The sequence below is a fragment of the Podarcis tiliguerta genome (assembly GCF_965153285.1).
Source record: "Podarcis tiliguerta genome assembly, chromosome: 12".
Classification (NCBI taxonomy): Eukaryota; Metazoa; Chordata; class Lepidosauria; order Squamata; family Lacertidae; genus Podarcis; species Podarcis tiliguerta.
Genome location: NC_139545.1, coordinates 585,319 through 602,910, shown reverse-complemented (window position 1 = coordinate 602,910; position 17,592 = coordinate 585,319). Strand labels below are relative to the sequence as shown.

At 42.7% G+C, this 17,592-nt stretch overlaps 1 protein-coding gene across 1 annotated transcript; it reads right to left on the bottom strand.

The window, feature by feature from the left end:
- Positions 1 to 2,575: 2,575 nt before the first annotated feature.
- On the bottom strand, positions 2,576 to 12,186 carry IGFBP1 (insulin like growth factor binding protein 1). Its single transcript, XM_083407134.1, has 4 exons — positions 11,774 to 12,186; positions 8,204 to 8,382; positions 4,671 to 4,799; positions 2,576 to 3,574 (listed from the first exon to the last, which is right to left on the bottom strand). The coding sequence occupies exons 1-4, from the start codon at positions 12,114 to 12,116 to the stop codon at positions 3,443 to 3,445; spliced, it is 783 nt and encodes a 260-aa protein (XP_083263260.1). The 5' UTR covers positions 12,117 to 12,186; the 3' UTR covers positions 2,576 to 3,442.
- Between the last annotated feature and the right edge of the window lie 5,406 nt (positions 12,187 to 17,592).

Genomic DNA, 17,592 nt, shown 5'->3' with positions numbered 1-17,592 from the left:
GAGCTGCTCCATGGAATTGAACATGGAAATGGAGGTGTGATGTCAGCATGCTATGAAAAGGGAATGTGTGCTGCGCTGGCTCGCCAGATGCAGCTTGTCACGCTGGCCACCCGGAAGTGTCTGCGGACAGCGCTGGCTCCCATCCTCTAGAGTGAGATGAGTGCACAACCCTAGAGTCTGGCAAGACTGGCCCGAACAGGCAGGGGTACCTTTACCTTTACCTTTAGAACTGTGCTCAGTGATAACATATCATGGAAATTCATGAAAAAGCTGGTGTAGAAAATAGGGCTCGGTGAACAATTTTACAAAGGGATTAATGCCATCTATTCCGAAGAAAGAGCCAAAATAATTATCAATGGAAACATCACAGAAGAATGTTTAATAAGTAAAGGTACCCGGCAAGGATGTCCATTGTCTCCATTGATCTTCATTTTAGTGTTGGAAGTTCTGAATAATCTAATACGAGAAGATCAAGGCATCAAAGGAATAACACTAGGAGACAAGGCATACAAGGCATACAAACTTAAAGCATTCGCTGATGACCTACTCAGCATGACCGAAAATCCAAAAGAAAGCTTGATAAGAGCATTCAAGTAAATTAAAATTTTTGGAGAAACAGCAGGCTTTAAATTGAATCCCTCTAAGACGAAATTGTTGGTCAAAAATGTAACAGTGCAAGAAATGGAAGATTTGGAAAAAACATCTGGCCTAGAGATTAGTAATAAAGTAAAATACCTAGGTATTTGGATTACCACCCAAAATATAAATTTGTTTCAAGATAACTATACGAAAGTCTGGAATGAAACAAAAAGAAACATCGAGACATGGAACAGGGTAAACTTCATTTTTAGGAAAAATTTCCATCATCAAAATGACTATGCTTCCTAAATTACTTTTTCTGTTTCAAACAATCCCGATACTAGGTGGGACAGGCTGCCTCAAAACCTGGCAAAAAGACATCTCGAAATTGATATGGCAGGGGAGGAGACCTAGAATTAAATATCAAATCCTAATTGACATTAAAGAAAGAGGAGGCTTTTCCCTACCTGACCTAAAATGAGTTCGCCTGCCTCACCTGGCTAAAAGAGTGGTGCACGTTTCAGGACCCAGACTTGTTAGATTTAGAGGGGTACGACAACAGTGGCACATGTGGCATGTGTACCTGTGGTACAGGAAAGTTAAAATTCACAAGAACTTTTTGAATCACATTGTCAGAAAATCCCTATACACAGTCTGGGAGAAAAATAAAGATCTTTTAGAGCCCAAAACACCTTGGTAGATATCACCAATTGAAGCAACTGCGGTAAAGAGGAAAAATACGGGTGGACATTGGCCAATATATAAAACTTTATTAAGGGAAGAAATCAATGATGTAAAGCTGAAAAGCTTTGAAGATATAAGAGAGCAAATAGCAGACTGGTTTCATTATTATCAATTGTTTGAAACATTTAAAACAGATAAAAAAAGCAGGTTTGCACCAGAAATATCCAGATTGGAAGCTGATTTGGTTAATTCAAAAATAAAAACTCTTTCAAAGGTGTACCACCTCCTCCTTGACTGGGAAGTCAAGGAGGAGGAGGTGAGAGCTGTCATGATTAAATGGGCCCAGGATTTTGGGTATAATATAGAAATGAAAGAGTGGGAAAATTTATGGAAAGTTAATTGGAAATTCACAGCATGTTATAAAGGTAAAGGTAAAGGGACCCCTAACCATTAGGTCCAGTCATGGCCGACTCTGGGGTTGCGGTGCTCATCTCGCTTTATTGGCCAAGGCCAGCGTGTTATACTTTGAGGGAAAACTTCTAAAAAATGCAATATTGTTGGTACTTGACGCCATGGAAGCTTTCCAAAATGTAAAAAAATGTATCTAGTACTTGTTGGAGATGCGGTGTAGAAACTGGCACTATGTTCCACATGTGGTGGCTATGTTAAAAAAATTAAGATCCCCTGGGACATCATCTATGTAGAACTTAAAAAAATGTTTAGGGTTTCATTTTTAAAAAAACCAGAAGCTTTTCAACTCGGAATAACAGGGCCAGACATTCCTAGGAATGTAAAATAAGTTTTTTTATACGCTACAGTCGCAGTGAGAATCTTAATAGTGACTAATTGGAAAAGGGATAAAATCCCTTCCAGGTCAGAATGGTTACAAAAACTAGCCAAATATGGAGAGTTTGGATTTGGATTTGATATCCCGCCTTTCACTCCCTTTAAGGAGTCTCAAAGCGGCTAACATTCTCCTTTCCCTTCCTCCCCCACAACAAACACTCTGTGAGGTGAGTGGGGCTGAGAGACTTCAAAGAAGTGTGACTGGCCCAAGGTCACCCAGCAGCTGCATGTGGAGGAGCGGAGACGCGAACCCAGTTCACCAGATTACGAGTCCACTGCTCTTAACCACTACACCACACTGGCAGTTAGCCCAATTGTCCAAAAAAAAATGAAAGATAAGTCAAAAGAAGTATTTATTGCAAAGTGGGAGGTTTTCGAAACACATCTTAAGAAGAATTGTTGCAGTATGAACTAGGTCGCTGCCTTTGAATAACTTCTGCAGTTGTACGAAATACGAAACAAGATCATAGGAGAATAATACTTTATTATAAAATGAACAGACAGGTTTATGCAATAAGTTTGTAAATATTAAATGAAGTATGGAGAAGACGGGAAGTTAGATGTACTTGAAGAAGATCTACTGTCAGAACATATATGGTTTTATTCTTTTGTTTGTTTTGTATTTGGTGTAACAATTGGCATAGATGTATGGTTTTTCTTCTTGATTTTTGGTGGTGTTTATAATAAAGCATAATAAAAATAAAGAAAGAAAAAGAAAATGGAATAGGCTTTTAAATAAATACTAGAACTGTACTCGGTGTCGTTTTCATATCTACACTACACTTTCAAATGGCATAAATACATGATACAAAAGTAATCATTGACAAAACTATTTTCTCCATAATTTTTGCACTCTATTAACTGATCTACAGTGCTCTTTGAAAACAGAAAAAGTGCATATTTTCAGAGAAACAATATTAAAAGTATCATATATTAAGTATCAAAGTGTTGAAGAATACAGATTTATAAGTTAATAATGCAGACAAATAAAATATATAAAAAAATTAAAATAAATAATCCAGCACTGTTTATGAATCATGAAATATGATCAGGCTACAAAAGTAGTCCTGTTACTGTTATTTCTACATTTGAAGGTGTGAAAGTCCAGCATCTCCACTGTCCAATCTTCTTTAACATTACAAGATGAGACAATATTGGGGATTTCCCCTGCAACAGACAGTGCATCCTGGGATCATGGGGGCTTTGCATCTGAGAAATCATGCCTAGACTAGGCTGTGTGACCAGTCTGTGCTGAAAGACCTGCTGCCTGAAGGTTTCCCTGACTGTGGAAAAATTGGAGTCTACTTGCATAAACTTTGTTGTATATTTGCTCTTATTCTTGTGAGTCAAAATACTGTTCACATTCAGGGTTGCCGGTCACTTCGATGGATCCAGGAATTCTGCTCCCATCTTTTGGATAGACACACCAGCATTTTGCAGGACTTCGATCAAGTGAAGTTTCACACTAGTTGGGGTAAATGACTAAGTTTATTTCAAAGTAATTGAACTGGAGTAGATGCTTCATGAAATGAGGTTATTTGAGGGAGTCATTCAATTTTGAAACACATTGGAGGGATGCTGGCTACCCAATGTGGGTAGAAATAAAATTAGTAATTCAAGCAAACAGCAATTGTCACTCAGCCATATGTTTGCATTGCTCAATCAATTATATATGCATAATGTTGGATATGGAGTGTCTCTATTGAGGCAATATTACTAAAATGTGTGGAGACTGGGGACCTACATTTCAGATTGTTCAGACAATGTAATGGAATGATTTGCTGTTGTGGGAGCAAGGCCTCCCACTCTCTGCACCCAATATCCATGCCTACGGAAGAACGTTTGTACATGGACTGATGTTTGAGTATCCTCCAAATGTGCAGAAGGCATGAACTGCACAGCATACAGATCACCCCCATAGTAGCTGCGTCTGTAGGTCCCATACATATCTTTCACATGGATATCAATGTTGTGATGGAGTGGGATCTTCACACTTGTACTCAAAATGAGGAGTCTGCACAGAGCTAATTCCAAAGCACTTTCTCCCCCTCTTCCTTTTTAATTCTAAGCCTGTACAACTGAAAACCATTTTCTACCATAGGAAGTTGCTGTGCAACTGTCTTGTTGCAGACAGAGGCCTTCTTCCAAAGAAAGCATTTATTTCAGCAACATGGGAATAATTGACTCTAGCTATTGACTCCAGGGATGTGGAAGAAATTTGTTTCATGTTTGGATGCAAATGTACCTAATTTGCACTTCTCAAAACAACATATGAACAGAAACATAGCTATCCTTCAAAACTGGCCTTTCTCCATATTTTGTGATGCTGTTGTCCAACCGCAACATGGTAACAAAAATGTGTGCATGAGATAAAAGTGTGCATGAAAATATCAACATGTATGCCTCAGGAGATAGACACAATAAAATATTGCTGGATTCTCATGAGGACCCTAAAATTATTTAATAAACCACAAACTGATGCAAACTGAATTAAAGAAAGAAAAAATGTGTATCTGAGAGAAACCAGCAGTTATCCATCCCTACCCCCAAAACAAGATTACCTGCTTGCTGTGGTAAAATCCATTCCGATTACAGTTGGGCAAATAGAATCTGTATATCTCTCCTCCGATTCTTTGTTGATCTTTGGTTAACTTCTCCAGCGCCTTGTAGAGTTCTTTTTTACATGGTGCCTGAAAGAATATTGTAAATATTGAAGTGTTAAATAATAACATATAAGAACTGATATATAAACAACTTTTTATAATGAAATCTGGAGCAAACTACTTATTAATGCATTTTAAAGTCTGTAGTCCTTGAACCCAAAGGGCCTTTCTCGTGGCTGGATAGCACAAAATCACAGAGTTAGAAGGGACCCTGAGGGTCCAACCCCCTGCAATGCAGGAATAGGCAGCTGTCCCATGCGGGGATTGAACCCGAAACCTTGGCATTATATAACCAGACGATGTTTATATGACTCTTGCTATCTAACAACACAAGTTGTTGTTTCAGACAAATAAGAGAATCTACTGCATCAAAGGGTCATTGTCAAAGGTATTCATAATACTCATGCTCTTAAGCCTGTGACAGCTCAGCCAGCAGGAGACTTTTAATCAAGGGCCATGGGTTTGAGCCCCCCCTTGGAGGCCTCAATGACCCTCATGGTCTCTTCCAGATCTATGATTCTATGACAAACCACATGGACTGAGCTCCATCACGCCATGCTGTTCTGCTTAAGCAGCTCACTTTCTGTTCTTTGGTGCTCTCAAGTGGCACTTCTTTGCAGGTACAGGACACTCAGCAAACCCTCCCATCCTAATTGTTAACATTGCTGCTATGACTGCTTCTCTGCTTATTACTTTATTTATTAGTAAATAAATAGTAAATATAGTTCCTTACAGTTTTCAGAGTTTTGATTACATTCCTTTCACAACAGCTTTGTAAGAGTATTATAATCCTACAACAAGTAACTTTGTAATTAAGATACCAAATGCAAATGTTTATTGGCATTACAGTGCTATGTGAGTATATTGCTATATGTGAGCATTGAACATTGGATAAATATGGAACATGATGAAAGATCAGCTGGCTGGGCCTAGTGTCTGGGAGTATTTTCCAGCTGTAAACTGCTGAAATCCAGTATCCTAACTTCAGAGTAGGCTAGAACCTACATTTCTTGTCCTTGTTTTCCTCTGTGGGGTGTAATATACATGATGGCTCTGATGCTTCTAATGACTTGGATGAAGGTATTGAGGGGATGCTCATCTAATTTGCAGAAGACACCAAATGGAAGGGGTTGCATGTAACTGGGAACTGCTAAATAGGTGGTATGATGAAATCCGGTTTGGAGGGTGTCGAGGAAGTCTTTTAGCAATGTAAATATACCAGGGAACAAGAAGAAAAAAAATCTTATTTTATTTTGTGTGTTTTTATTGTTCTTAAGTTTTTATGTTGTGTCAAATGTAATGTTTTCTTTTGTGTTTTTGTCTGTGTGTTATAAGAGAAAACCAATATTATTTTTTTTGAAAAAAACAAAACAAATGGGAGGGGTTGCTAATGCCACAAAATACAGAATCGGGATACAAGATTACCTTAACAGGTTTGAGAAAGGGGCAAAAACTAACAGAATAAAATTCAATAGGGACAAGTGTCAGGTTCTGCACTTAGGCAGGAAGAACCAGATGCACAAATATAAGATGGGGGATACCTGGTTTACTAGCAGTACATGTGAAAAGGATCTAGCTTAACATGAGTCCACAATGTGATGCAGCAGCTAAAAAAAGCTAATGCTATTCTAGGCTGCATCAACAGAAGTATAGTGTCCCAATCAAGGGAAGCCATAGTACAGTAGTACCTCGGATTACATACGCTTCAGGTTACAGACTCCACTAACCCAGAAATAGCGCTTCAGGTTAAGAACTTTGCTTCAGGATGAGAACAGAAATCGTGCTCCAGCGGCACGGCAGCAGCAGGAGGCCCCATTAGCTAAAGTGGTGCTTCAGGTTAAGAACAGTTTCAGGTTAAGAATGGACCTCCGGAACGAATTAAGTACTTAACCTGAGGTACCACTGTATCACTCTATTCTGCCTTGGTCAGACCATATAATGTGTCCAGTTCTGTGCACCACAATTTAAGAAGGAAATTGACAAGCTGGAATACGTGCAGAAGAGGGAACCAAGATGATCAAGGGTTTGTAATCCAAGCCTTATGAGGAATGGTGGAGAGAGCTGGATATGTTTAGCCTGGAAAAGAGGAAACTGAGAAGAGACATGATTTGTTGTTGTTGTTTAGTCATTTAGTCGTTTCTGACTCTTCGTGACCCCATGGACCAGAGCACACCAGGCACTCCTGTCTTCCACTGCCTCCCGCAGTTTGGTCAAACTCATGCTGGTAGCTTTGAGAACACTATCCAACCATCTCGTCCTCTGTTGTCCCCTTCTCCTTGTGCCCTCCATCTTTCCCAACATCAAGGTCTTTTCCAGAGAGTCTTCTCTTCTCATGAGGTGGCCAAAGTATTGGAGCCTCAGCTTCACGATCTGTCCTTCCAGTGAGCACTCAAGGCTGATTTCCTTAAGAATGGATAGGCTTGATCTTCTTGCAGTCCATGGGACTCTCAAGAGTCTCCTCCAGCACCATGATTCAAAAGCATCAATTCTTTGGTGATCAGCCTTCTTTATGGTCCAGCTCTCACTTCCATACATCACTACTGGGAAAACCATAGCTTTAACTATACGGACCTTTGTTTGCAAGGTGATGTCTCTACTTTTTAAGATGCTGTCTAGGTTTGTCATTGCTTTTCTCCCAAGAAGCAGGCATCTTTTAATTTCATGGCTGCTGTCACCATCTGCAGTGATCATGGAGCCCAAGAAAGTAAAATCTCTCACTGCCTCCATTTCTTCCCCGATAGCCATCTTCAAATATCTCAAGGGCTGTCACATGGAAGAGGGAGCAAGCTTGTTTTCTCCTGCTCCAGAGAGCAGGACCCGAACCCATGGCTTCATTACAAGGAAAGGAGATTCTGACCAAACATCTGGAAGAACTTTCAGCAGTGCAACGGATTCTCTCCTTCCCTGCAGATAGGAGTTGCCGCTACCACCCCACTTGCCCCCTGAGTTGCCCCTCCATCACTGCCACTGCCTATTTCCTCTCCGGCCTCCTTGTGATCCCCTGCTGCTTCCGCATGCTATGGTTTCCCCAGGCTGCCTCTCGTCGCCTCAGGTGGTTGGGGGGGGGGGAGGGAAGAGGAGTTTTCTGATTTGCCCTAAGAGGCAAAATGTCTTGAACTGGCCCTACCCTAGACACGTATCCCAACACTGTTTTTCCAACTAGTTCGTGTGTGGCATTTTAGCCTCGTGGCTATGAAATGGCAACTTGCCTAAATCCATGTGGCGAGTTTGGTAAGTGGGTGGGAATATGAACTGGAGTTCCCCATGGCCAGGCCCAGAACACTTACTATTTATACCACATTAGAATCATATAATTTGTCATGGCTTAAGGAATTAATTTCATGGCATTCTAAATTATGTTTCTACTGATGGCCTGCTTTGCTTCAATTTAGTGTGCAGATACAACAGAAAATGGATGTTAGAGAACTCACTTGTTTCTTTAACTTCTTAAGTTCATTCAGTCTCCTGGCTTTCACACTTTCGTGGGCAGCGACCAAATTCCAAGGGACAGGCTTATCTTGGCCAGCAGCAAACGTCAGCTGGGTGTTGTCCTGCTGATCAGCTGTCATGTCACGGTCTTCATGGGGCATGTCTTCTGCTTCCAGGGACTCTAGCAGGGGAGAAGCACAAATGGAAACATGACTCCACACAAGCTCCACGGAAATGAATGGCAGCTCTAGAAGAGCAGAGCTACGACATCCTGGCTGGAACCTCCATCCCTCAAGGAAAAACAGACATTTATATGGAGTCTTCTGTGTGTGCCATGGTTTTTATGAAAACTTGAAAACACCGTATTGTCTATAATAATTCAACTTCCCGAGAATCTTGGATCTCTTAAATAAAGTAAAAGAAAATATCTAGCCCATATAGCTGTGAAATCAGTGTAGGGCAGTGCCTAGGGAGAGTGCAGATGAGTTGCTATGATTTTCAAAGGCCAGAAGACGCAGCTTTCCAATAGTAACCTATGTAACACCTTTTCCTTCTTCGTGACTAACAGAAGCTGTATAAATTATGGGATTTTTTTTTAATAGTGGTAGAATCATGCAAAACAAGAATAATGCCAATTAAGATTAATCTCATCTTAGAATGAATCTATCTGGCAGTGTTGAACAAAGACTGGAGAGACCCAAGTTCAAATCTCTGCTCCACAAATGAGGCTCCCTGGACAACTTTGAAACCGTCTCTCTTTCTCAGCCCATGATTCCTCACAAGGCTGTAAAGATAAAAAGGAGCAAGGGGTGAGAACTGTTTGTGTCATCTGCATTTCTAAGAGGAAGGAGGAATAAAACCATCACAAGTACACGTAAAAGTAATTTTTGTTTATTTCCGGATTCAGCTTTTCTTATCACAAATGTGAGTTAGACATATACAGAATTTTGATGATTCTAGTGCAGAGTATAAAGATCCAGAAGCCAGCACTGGTTATAAGAGCCAGTGTGATGTAGTGGTTAAGAGCAATAGACTCGTAATCTGGGGAACCGGGTTCACATCTCCACTCCTCCACCTGCAGCTGCTGGGTGACCTTGGGCCAGTCACACTTCTTTGAAGTCTCTCAGCCCCACTCACCTCACAGAGGGTTTGTTGTGGGGGAGAAAGGGAAAGGAGAATGTGAGCCGCTTTGAGACTGCCTAGGGTAGTGATAAAGCAGGATATCAAATCCAAACTCTTATTCCTATAAGAAACATTTTTCAAAACCCTACAGTGTGACTTATTACAGAAAGTCTAGCAATTAATTCAGAAATTCAAACATATGCAAGAGCTAAGAGAGGGCATCCTGAAATGAAAGATACAGTAATTTCTACTGCTGTAAACAACAGCCCTTTGCTTCTGTTAATGGTGTGACATTGCTCATAGGTGTCCAGAGGAGACAGCAAACATTCAGCTGGTCAGAAAGACAAAATGCAGGACTACCAATATTGCATTTAGAGCAAGCTCTACTGTGGCTTTAATGTGTGTTGAAGCATGAAAACAGGATGTCTTTGAACATTGCTCCTAGAACAATTACTTCCATCACGCTAGAGTGTTACTATTAAAGACCATGAGCAAATGAACCATTATGGCTTTTGGTTACAATGTACATTGAAAAAATATTGCCTGACTCTGGCAAATACACGTTTGCAAACATTTGCATCATGCAAGTTGCTTTCTTTTGAAAATGGCAACCCCAGTTTTGCCCATGTGCAATGTGGGAAGAGCACTTGAAGCCATTTTCAAATAAAAAGTACTTATTGAATGTGCAAAAAAGTTTGTAGGTGAGCAAAAAGGAGGCAACAGAAGGGGTAACAAATAGAAGCCTTGTGGGGGTGGGGTGTAGAGAGATTTATAAATAAGGGACTGTAGCAGTGAAATCTAAGACTTTGATGGAAACCTCTTGGATCTAACTATGTGGCCGGGGGGTGGGGGAGAGGCAGCAGGCAAAAGTCTTTTTTCATTACACTTCAAATCATAGCACTTTGGCTAGTGTCAAAGTGTCAGTTTCCATTTAAGCAATCCTTATGTCCAAATTGAGCCATGGGAATTACCGGTACTAGGGACTCTTGAACTACAAGCAAAATGGGGGGCAGGAGAGACATGTTCAGGAATTCACAAGTATTTTGTAAATCCTTGGCTGAATCCTAATGGAAAGCAAAATTCTATCCATTCATGATCAAGCCACAGTTCTACAACGTTTCCTATGGTTTGCTTAATGTAATTTTCAACAGCTGAAATATTGGCACCACAGAAGCTAAACTGGGCACAGGAGAATTTAAAGGCAGATGGGAGTCTGTGGCTGCTCCCAGGTGATCACAACATGCTTTGCTCCTAGCTGTAGTGACAGGTCTAGCCCTGTGAAAGATGATAAATATTTTCACTGACATCTGAAACGGTATTCCAGAGCTGATTAATTTAAAGCATATCCCAGTGATAGGGACTGTGATGCTATTTTCAACAGCATTTATTGAATCTATTTTCAATAGATTCCTTCCTCTCCTTCTTTGGAGATTTTTAAGCAGATGTCGGGTGGCCATCTGTCCTGGATGCTTTAGCTGAGATTCCTGCATTGCAGGGGGCTGGACTAGATGACCCTCGGGTCCCTTCCAACTCTAAGATTCTATGATTCTATGATTTCTATTAAAACTACCCGTAACCCCTATGCCTTTAACAACAGGCTGAGAAGTAGAAATTAAATGGTGTGGATGTGAATGAGAGAGAATTATTGCTTGTCAGGTGTCTGCAAAACACAGGAGCAGAAATAGGCACAGGAGCAGGACAGAAAAGAGGCAACAAATATTTTCCTTCCTTCCTTTTCTTCCACAACACACACACATTAACATCATCAACATGGCTGCCACAGGTGAAGGGGGGCAGGCCCCTTGGGGGGTTTCTTCCTCTGACTGAGAGTTTAGCAACATACCCCTGGCTTTGCACTCAGACCCCAACTTTCTCCATAAGTAAAACGTCCCTTAGTGAAGGTGTGCCTTCAGGAGTCACACTGTGGATCTGACTCCTATGGGACAGATTTCCAAGGTCTCAGGCAGAGCTCAGCTCCACCTTTGCTGCCTCACAGGATCAAACCTGGAATATTCAGTGGACGAAGCCTCTGCCCTGGCACTGGGCCCAGCCTAGGCTTCTACAGCTCAGCTTTCTGACACGCAGGAACATTTCCCACATTTTTTTGGCCACTGGCTGCTTGCTGTGGAGAAGATCTAATGCCAAAGCCACATACTCTTGGCATTCTGCCACAGCTAGTGTGGTGTAATGGTTAGAGTGTCAGGCTAGGACCTGGCAGAGCAGAGTTCAAATCCCCACTCAGCTCCCATGAAGCTCCCTGGGTGACCTTGGACCAATCACTGCCTAACCTACCTTACAAAGCTGTTGTGAGAATGAAATGGGGAGGAGGAGAACTTGAGCTCCTTGGAAGAATAAGGCAGCATATAAATGTAATAAAATAAGTAAGTTAACCATGCGCTAATTGCTAGACATGCAAAGCAGTATGCAAAATAGGAAGGCACATTATTTACCTGCAGCCTCTGCCGTGTCAGAGGCGGGAAGGCAGGTGCCCTGCCCATGGAGGAGGGCGTGCAGGGGCCGGGGTTCCTCTGGGGGCACAGAGCACCTGAGCCCCCGGCCACAGCGGGCTGTGTATACTCCACAGGGCTCCCCCAGCTGGAGGGCACAGGTATGGCAGCAGCCACAGCCTGGCGGATGAGCAGTTTCAGGGCAGCTGGCAGGCACCGGTGGGCACAGCACAAGCTCCTCTTCAGTGCATGGGGCACAGTGCATGGGTTGGAGAGCAGCCCCGAGGATGAGGCCAGGGCAGAGGAGCAGGAGCAGCAGCTCACCGCGGAGGCCTGTGGAACACATGGCGAAGGAGACAGTCAGCAAAGCAGCTGAGTCTGGAGAGGAGCACCCGTTCGCTTCCTCACGTTCAGCTAGCCCTGTGTTCCAACCACAGGGCATTTATACAGTTCCTTGTCAGTCTGTTAATCTTTAACCCCAAGTTAACTATTGTCTGAGCAGGAGGGACAGAAAAGCATCATTTCATTGGTAGTTTGTGCCCCTCCCACTCTATTTTTTTAAATGATGAAATAATGCATCACTATTCTACTCATTCTTAGCCTTTCCAGGACGGTTCTAAATATGTCTACAGAAAAGGAAATCTTTTTTCCCTCTTTATCAGAAGTCCTGCTACTTTGGACAATTCAATTACTGGTATTTAAATTATTGTTGAGAAAGACGGAGGAGAGACAAACGCCTTGAAACCTCCGTAGCTGACTTCATACTTCCACAGCAACAGATTCAAAGGCCTCTTGTTTAATTTTTGTCATGTGGCTGGAGGTTATTAGGACAATGACATACCCAGAGAGGCCCCCAGAGGGTAATCAAAGCCCCTGAGATCCGGTAACTCCTGAACGCAGCAGCACGTAGGAGCTAATGTCAACAGTGTGTTTGCAAAGGATTATTTGGGACGGTTTCCTGTGGATACACTTGTGCTTTAGCAGAGCTCAGATGTGAGTCCCTGGCATCAGTGGGTAAGAGGCTGGGCTACATGCTTATCAAAGGCTCCATCGCACAGCTGCTCCCTTACGGGCTGCTTTAAGAATAACGCAGACTGTCCTTGCATATAGTTTAGCATAAACCAAGCGTGTATCTTATGCATGCTTAAGTGGGAAGCAAGTGGGATTTCCTTGAAGCATGAATCTGACCAGGCTGGAATCCATCTCTGTAGGCTTTCTGTAAAGGGAGGGAAGGAGGTCAAGGGGCTGCAAGACACCTGAGGGCATTGTGCAAATAATAAAACAATCCAAAACCTATTCAAAGCATTAAAACAGCAAAAAACCCAGATAGCATTAACTATGAATAACATTATGAAACATTTTTTAAAAGACACCTGGCTGCATTAACAGCTGTTAGCATATAGTTTGCCTCTTTGCGGCTGCTTTTATTCCCACTTAATCCTCATCATACTCCGCATGATGCTATCCTCAAACACCACCATTCTCAGTGCTTTCCCCCTTTAAATTCGGGTCTGCCTGCTATAGTGAAGAGCCAATAAGTTTGAGGAACTTAGGTTCCAAACCATCCCACTTGGGGGCACAGACCATTTGCTTCAGGGTTTAGGGCTGTGTGGATCAATGGTCACTTTTGACTGTTCCCCTTTCTTCAAGGCTTTCACATCTTTTCTGGCTGCACTCTTAACTATTTCTGGTGGAGGAATTTTCAATTGCACACTTTTTGTGTGGGCAGGGCTTCCACCCCCACCCCCCTTTTAAGGGGCATGAGCAGCTATCTGTCCTACAGGTACATAATATAATCCAGAAACCAGAAGGCAGGGACAAACAACACAAGGAAAGCCTACTGGTATGTCCAGGAAAGGCTGAAGTCGCCCCCTAGATACAGATTCAGAAACATGCAGGTGTGAACTACTCCATCCTAATCTGAATGAGGAAAAAGTGAACAGTTAAATAATGCTCAAATGTGCACAAGCTCCCAAGAAAACATTGCAAGAAATGCTCCATTTTTTTTTTTTTAAAAAAAGATACATCAACATTGGGGAATCACAAACTTGAGGCTGACAAGTTTGCAGAAAACAGGGAAGCAAAGGGAGAACTATGAATAGGAAAGGGGGGAATAAGCAGGCACACTTAAGACCATTTAAATCAATAACGTGAAAGTTCTTTGTCCCACAGAACTTAATGGGAATCACTGAGCACTTGAACCTAAATAGAGTTCAAGAAAGGTGGTGCAATGAGTTTGAAATGTGCGTAACCAGCACACAGCCTGGCCCCTCGAGGACCATTTCAGTGACATCTTCTAAACATTAGACGTCATTGTAAACCCCAAACGGAGGCTGGAATGAAAACTTAGCTCATGAGCCTGTGGGAACGAGGGCTTATAAAAGTAACAGCACAGCGGCTGTGATTCATGTGCTGTTCCGTGATGACTCAGAGAAGTCGATAGCAGTTAGGAAAACCAGCTGTTACCCGGTCAGAACATTTTACACTGTGACCATTTTGACCCAGTGGCCCTGATTTACACTGTTTTTGTTTGTTAAAGCAATGGCGAGGCTGACGAGTGAGAGGGAACGCCATGGCAGCACCCCGAATAACTTACACAAACATTTGTCCTAGTGTCACTTTCCTAATGCTGCTTTGCTTTGAATTGAACACAATCCGATACTTTGCATTTTCAAGAGTTTACTTAAAAATAACTTGATTCTACATTTCCAGTGAAAAATGCTTAACTCCATATGAGATAGCAACCGTCTTCCTTGAGGGCCTGGCTGCATGTGATTTATTTATTTATTTCATAAAAATTACACACCACTTGATTATAAAAAACCCAAAGTGGTTTTCAAAAATTATATGAAAATGTCAGATGCTGGTGTGGTTGCTCGAGAGCAAACAGGCAAGACTCTGACCTGTCTTTTCCAGGCTTTATTCTTAGTGCAAGCTATTTACAGTGAAGAGAATCATAAATTCATGTCTGGCTCAATCTCTAGCAGAATCTGGGAGTGGTCGGTCTTTGTACCTCCCCCAGCATAACAGTCATGTGACCCCCATCCTTCTCCTCCCCTCCCTGCGCTGAAACCTACTGCACAGAATGGGTGCTGGCAAAGGGGCACTTCCCTCCTCTCCTGTTTGCTCAGGCTCAGTGTTCAGGCTCTCCCTGGCATTCCCTGCTCCCTGCACCTCCTCTCCACTGGAGGCGGGGCTTTCCTCCTCGCAGGAGGAGGAACTGCTTCACAAGATTTTCGGGGGTTCCCTATAACACAACTGCCCTTCCACCTCTCGCCTCTGAGCTGATGGCAGTTCCCTGACAGAAAAATTAAGAACAATAATTTAAAACTTTTAAACAGTCAAAAAGCAATAGATTAGAAACAGATGGCAATGTGCATTGACTTTCTAAGCATCTGGGTAGGCTTATCTTGTCTAAGTAAGAAAGTTTTCTAGCAGGCCCTGAAAAGACTACAGTGAAGGCTGCTTCCTAATATTAATGGCTTAAAATGGGACTGATGAAAGCGATCTAGTGGGTGTCTATTGGCTAAGGTGATCTTCTGGGTAAACTAGTCCCAATCTGTGGTTGGCAGCCATCTGTCTTGAGAGATTAAATCAGGACATCCTGTTTTGGGGCTCCATGCTCTCAGCACGGTGCCCAAACATGCATGAGATCGATCTCACATGGAATAAAAGAGCTCAAAAGTGCATGTTTCTGAGTTCCATGCTCTCGCATAGGTCACATGACTCACACGGGAGCATGGCTGGGAAGATGCACATCCCAGTTTTTGGCTTCAATATGTTGGAGAGTGTGAGATCTCTGAGCACAGGTGTGATACGCTGTCAAGGGCTCACTCCTGTCAGCAATCGTGCTGCAGCATCCTGCACTAATTGCAGCTTCTGGATCAGGCATGAGGGAAGTCCCACTTAGAGCACATTGCAGTACTGCAGCCTTGAAGTAACCACCACATGAATGACTGTGGCCAGGCTTTCCCGGTCCAGGAATGGCCATGGTTGTCAAACCAGACACTGTTGGTTGAAGGCCCTGTAGCCACTGAGGCTCCTGAGCCTCCAGGGACAGAGCTGGATCCAGAAGCCCCCCGCCCTCCAACTGCGACCCTGCTCCTTCAGGCGGAAAGCAACCCCATCCAGGGTAGGCTGCTAACCTACAGTCACCCACCAGGTCTGGGCAGGATTCAAGCTCAGCTTGTTTTCCTCCTCCCTTTCACCACTGACCCAAGAGATGGCTCTGGAACTGTATGACCTCCCCTGATTGATGATTAAGGATCTTCATGCTGAGACCCCAACATCCCATCTTCAGACTAGCTCTGTGGCAAAGGGTTAACAGCTGGGGGGCATCACCAGCTCCAGCTTCACCAAATTCTTCACAAGGAACTGCCTCACCAAAAGAGGAAAGGAAGTCAAAGCTGCTGTCCACAGGGCTCCTGGTTGGAAGTTGCTTGGCATAGTCGCCCCACAAGAAAACCTACAGAAAGACACTAAAGAAATTCATCAGAAGTCTGATTCCTCCACGAGGAAGTGAAAAAAGAAGGAAAGAGCCCACCCCCTGCCAGCCAAGCCCAGCTGAGCAAGTAGCCTCTCCCAGGGCAGGACTGTAAGAACAGCAGAAGCAGCTGGGAAGGAAGAAGAGGAACTGGGAGGGGGGAATAGTTTTATAAGTTGTGTGTCTTTGTTTCTCAATCTGATGCCTTTACATGGTTTTGTATATATTGTGGTATTTTATGCATTGTGACTTGCAGTTATTTTTATTGATCGTGGTTTAGTAATTATTGTAATTGTTAAGAGTGAATTTCTGTTTAATTATTATTTGCTGGTGGTTTGAGAGTTAATTTTATTGTGTACTATTCTAATAGATTACTGAATATTTCTTTATTTGATATAAGCCATTCCATTTTAAATATGTTTTAATATGACTTTTTGTATTGGATCAGATTACTATAAAGTGTGTGTTCTTTGTTGCAAATGTTGTTGCTGTAATCCTTGTGTATAGTAATATAGAAACGCAGGTTACAAATTAAAAGTGAAACGAAATGATTCAGAAGTTATGCAGAAAAAGAGCTGAGTGATCTCCAGTGCTGGACTGATGGCACCTTATCCCCAAACTCCTTGATTTTTTAATTCCTTCCAACTCTATGGTTCTATTATTCTGGGGTTGTGTTATTTTTCTCTGCCCAGTGGTAACAAAATTACAGGGTAATGATTCTGCTATCGCTTGCCTTTGCTCCTGAGGAGGCTGGCTTGACTTTAAACCCTACATATACTGATTTCAGACATTATGGGGAGAACCTGGTGCCCAGGAGTTTTAGGGGATCGTTGCCCTTGCAAACCCATAACAATATGTAGAAATTGTTGTTTTATTGTTTGTTTTACAAACAATAGCACTGCCTGCTGCCTCATTGCCCTCTCTTTCTCTCCCTTGACACCTCACCAAACCACCTCCTTTTCCATCTCACCAGCCTCCTCTCTCAGAGCTCGTCATTCCTCTTGCCTGGGCTGGCTCCCTGCCTGGCGTCTGGATCTCTCCTCGCTCATGCCGTTCATCTGGTGTGAGGTACCCAGGTCCACTCAGAGCACAGTGCCAAAGAATCAGGGCACAGGATCCAAAGGCCAGCCCTAGAGATGTCCCTCAAAACACATTTAGTTTTGGGATAGAGACGGTTTTATAGAGATAGTAAAACTTCTATCATGATTTTATTGACTTTACTTGCCTTCTGAGAGAAGTAGGGTGAGAAAAATCTGGGGACTTCAAGTGTAAGGAGAAGGAGGCCCAAACCCAGACAAATGTGTTTGTGGCCAAATAGTAGCAACTCAGAACACTTGCC

What these genes read in the sequence shown, in the direction of transcription:
- IGFBP1 (XM_083407134.1), bottom strand. Translation starts at nt 12,116, where the DNA reads ATGTGTTCCACAGGCCTCCGCGGTGAGCTGCTGCTCCTGCTCCTCTGC. An exon ending in TTAAGAAGTTAAAGAAACAA is followed by an intron (nt 4,800 to 8,203) that starts GTGAGTTCTCTA and finishes ATATTCTTTCAG; the next exon opens with GCACCATGTAAAAAAGAACT. An exon ending in GATTTTACCACAGCAAGCAG is followed by an intron (nt 3,575 to 4,670) that starts GTAATCTTGTTT and finishes TACCCCAACTAG; the next exon opens with TGTGAAACTTCACTTGATCG.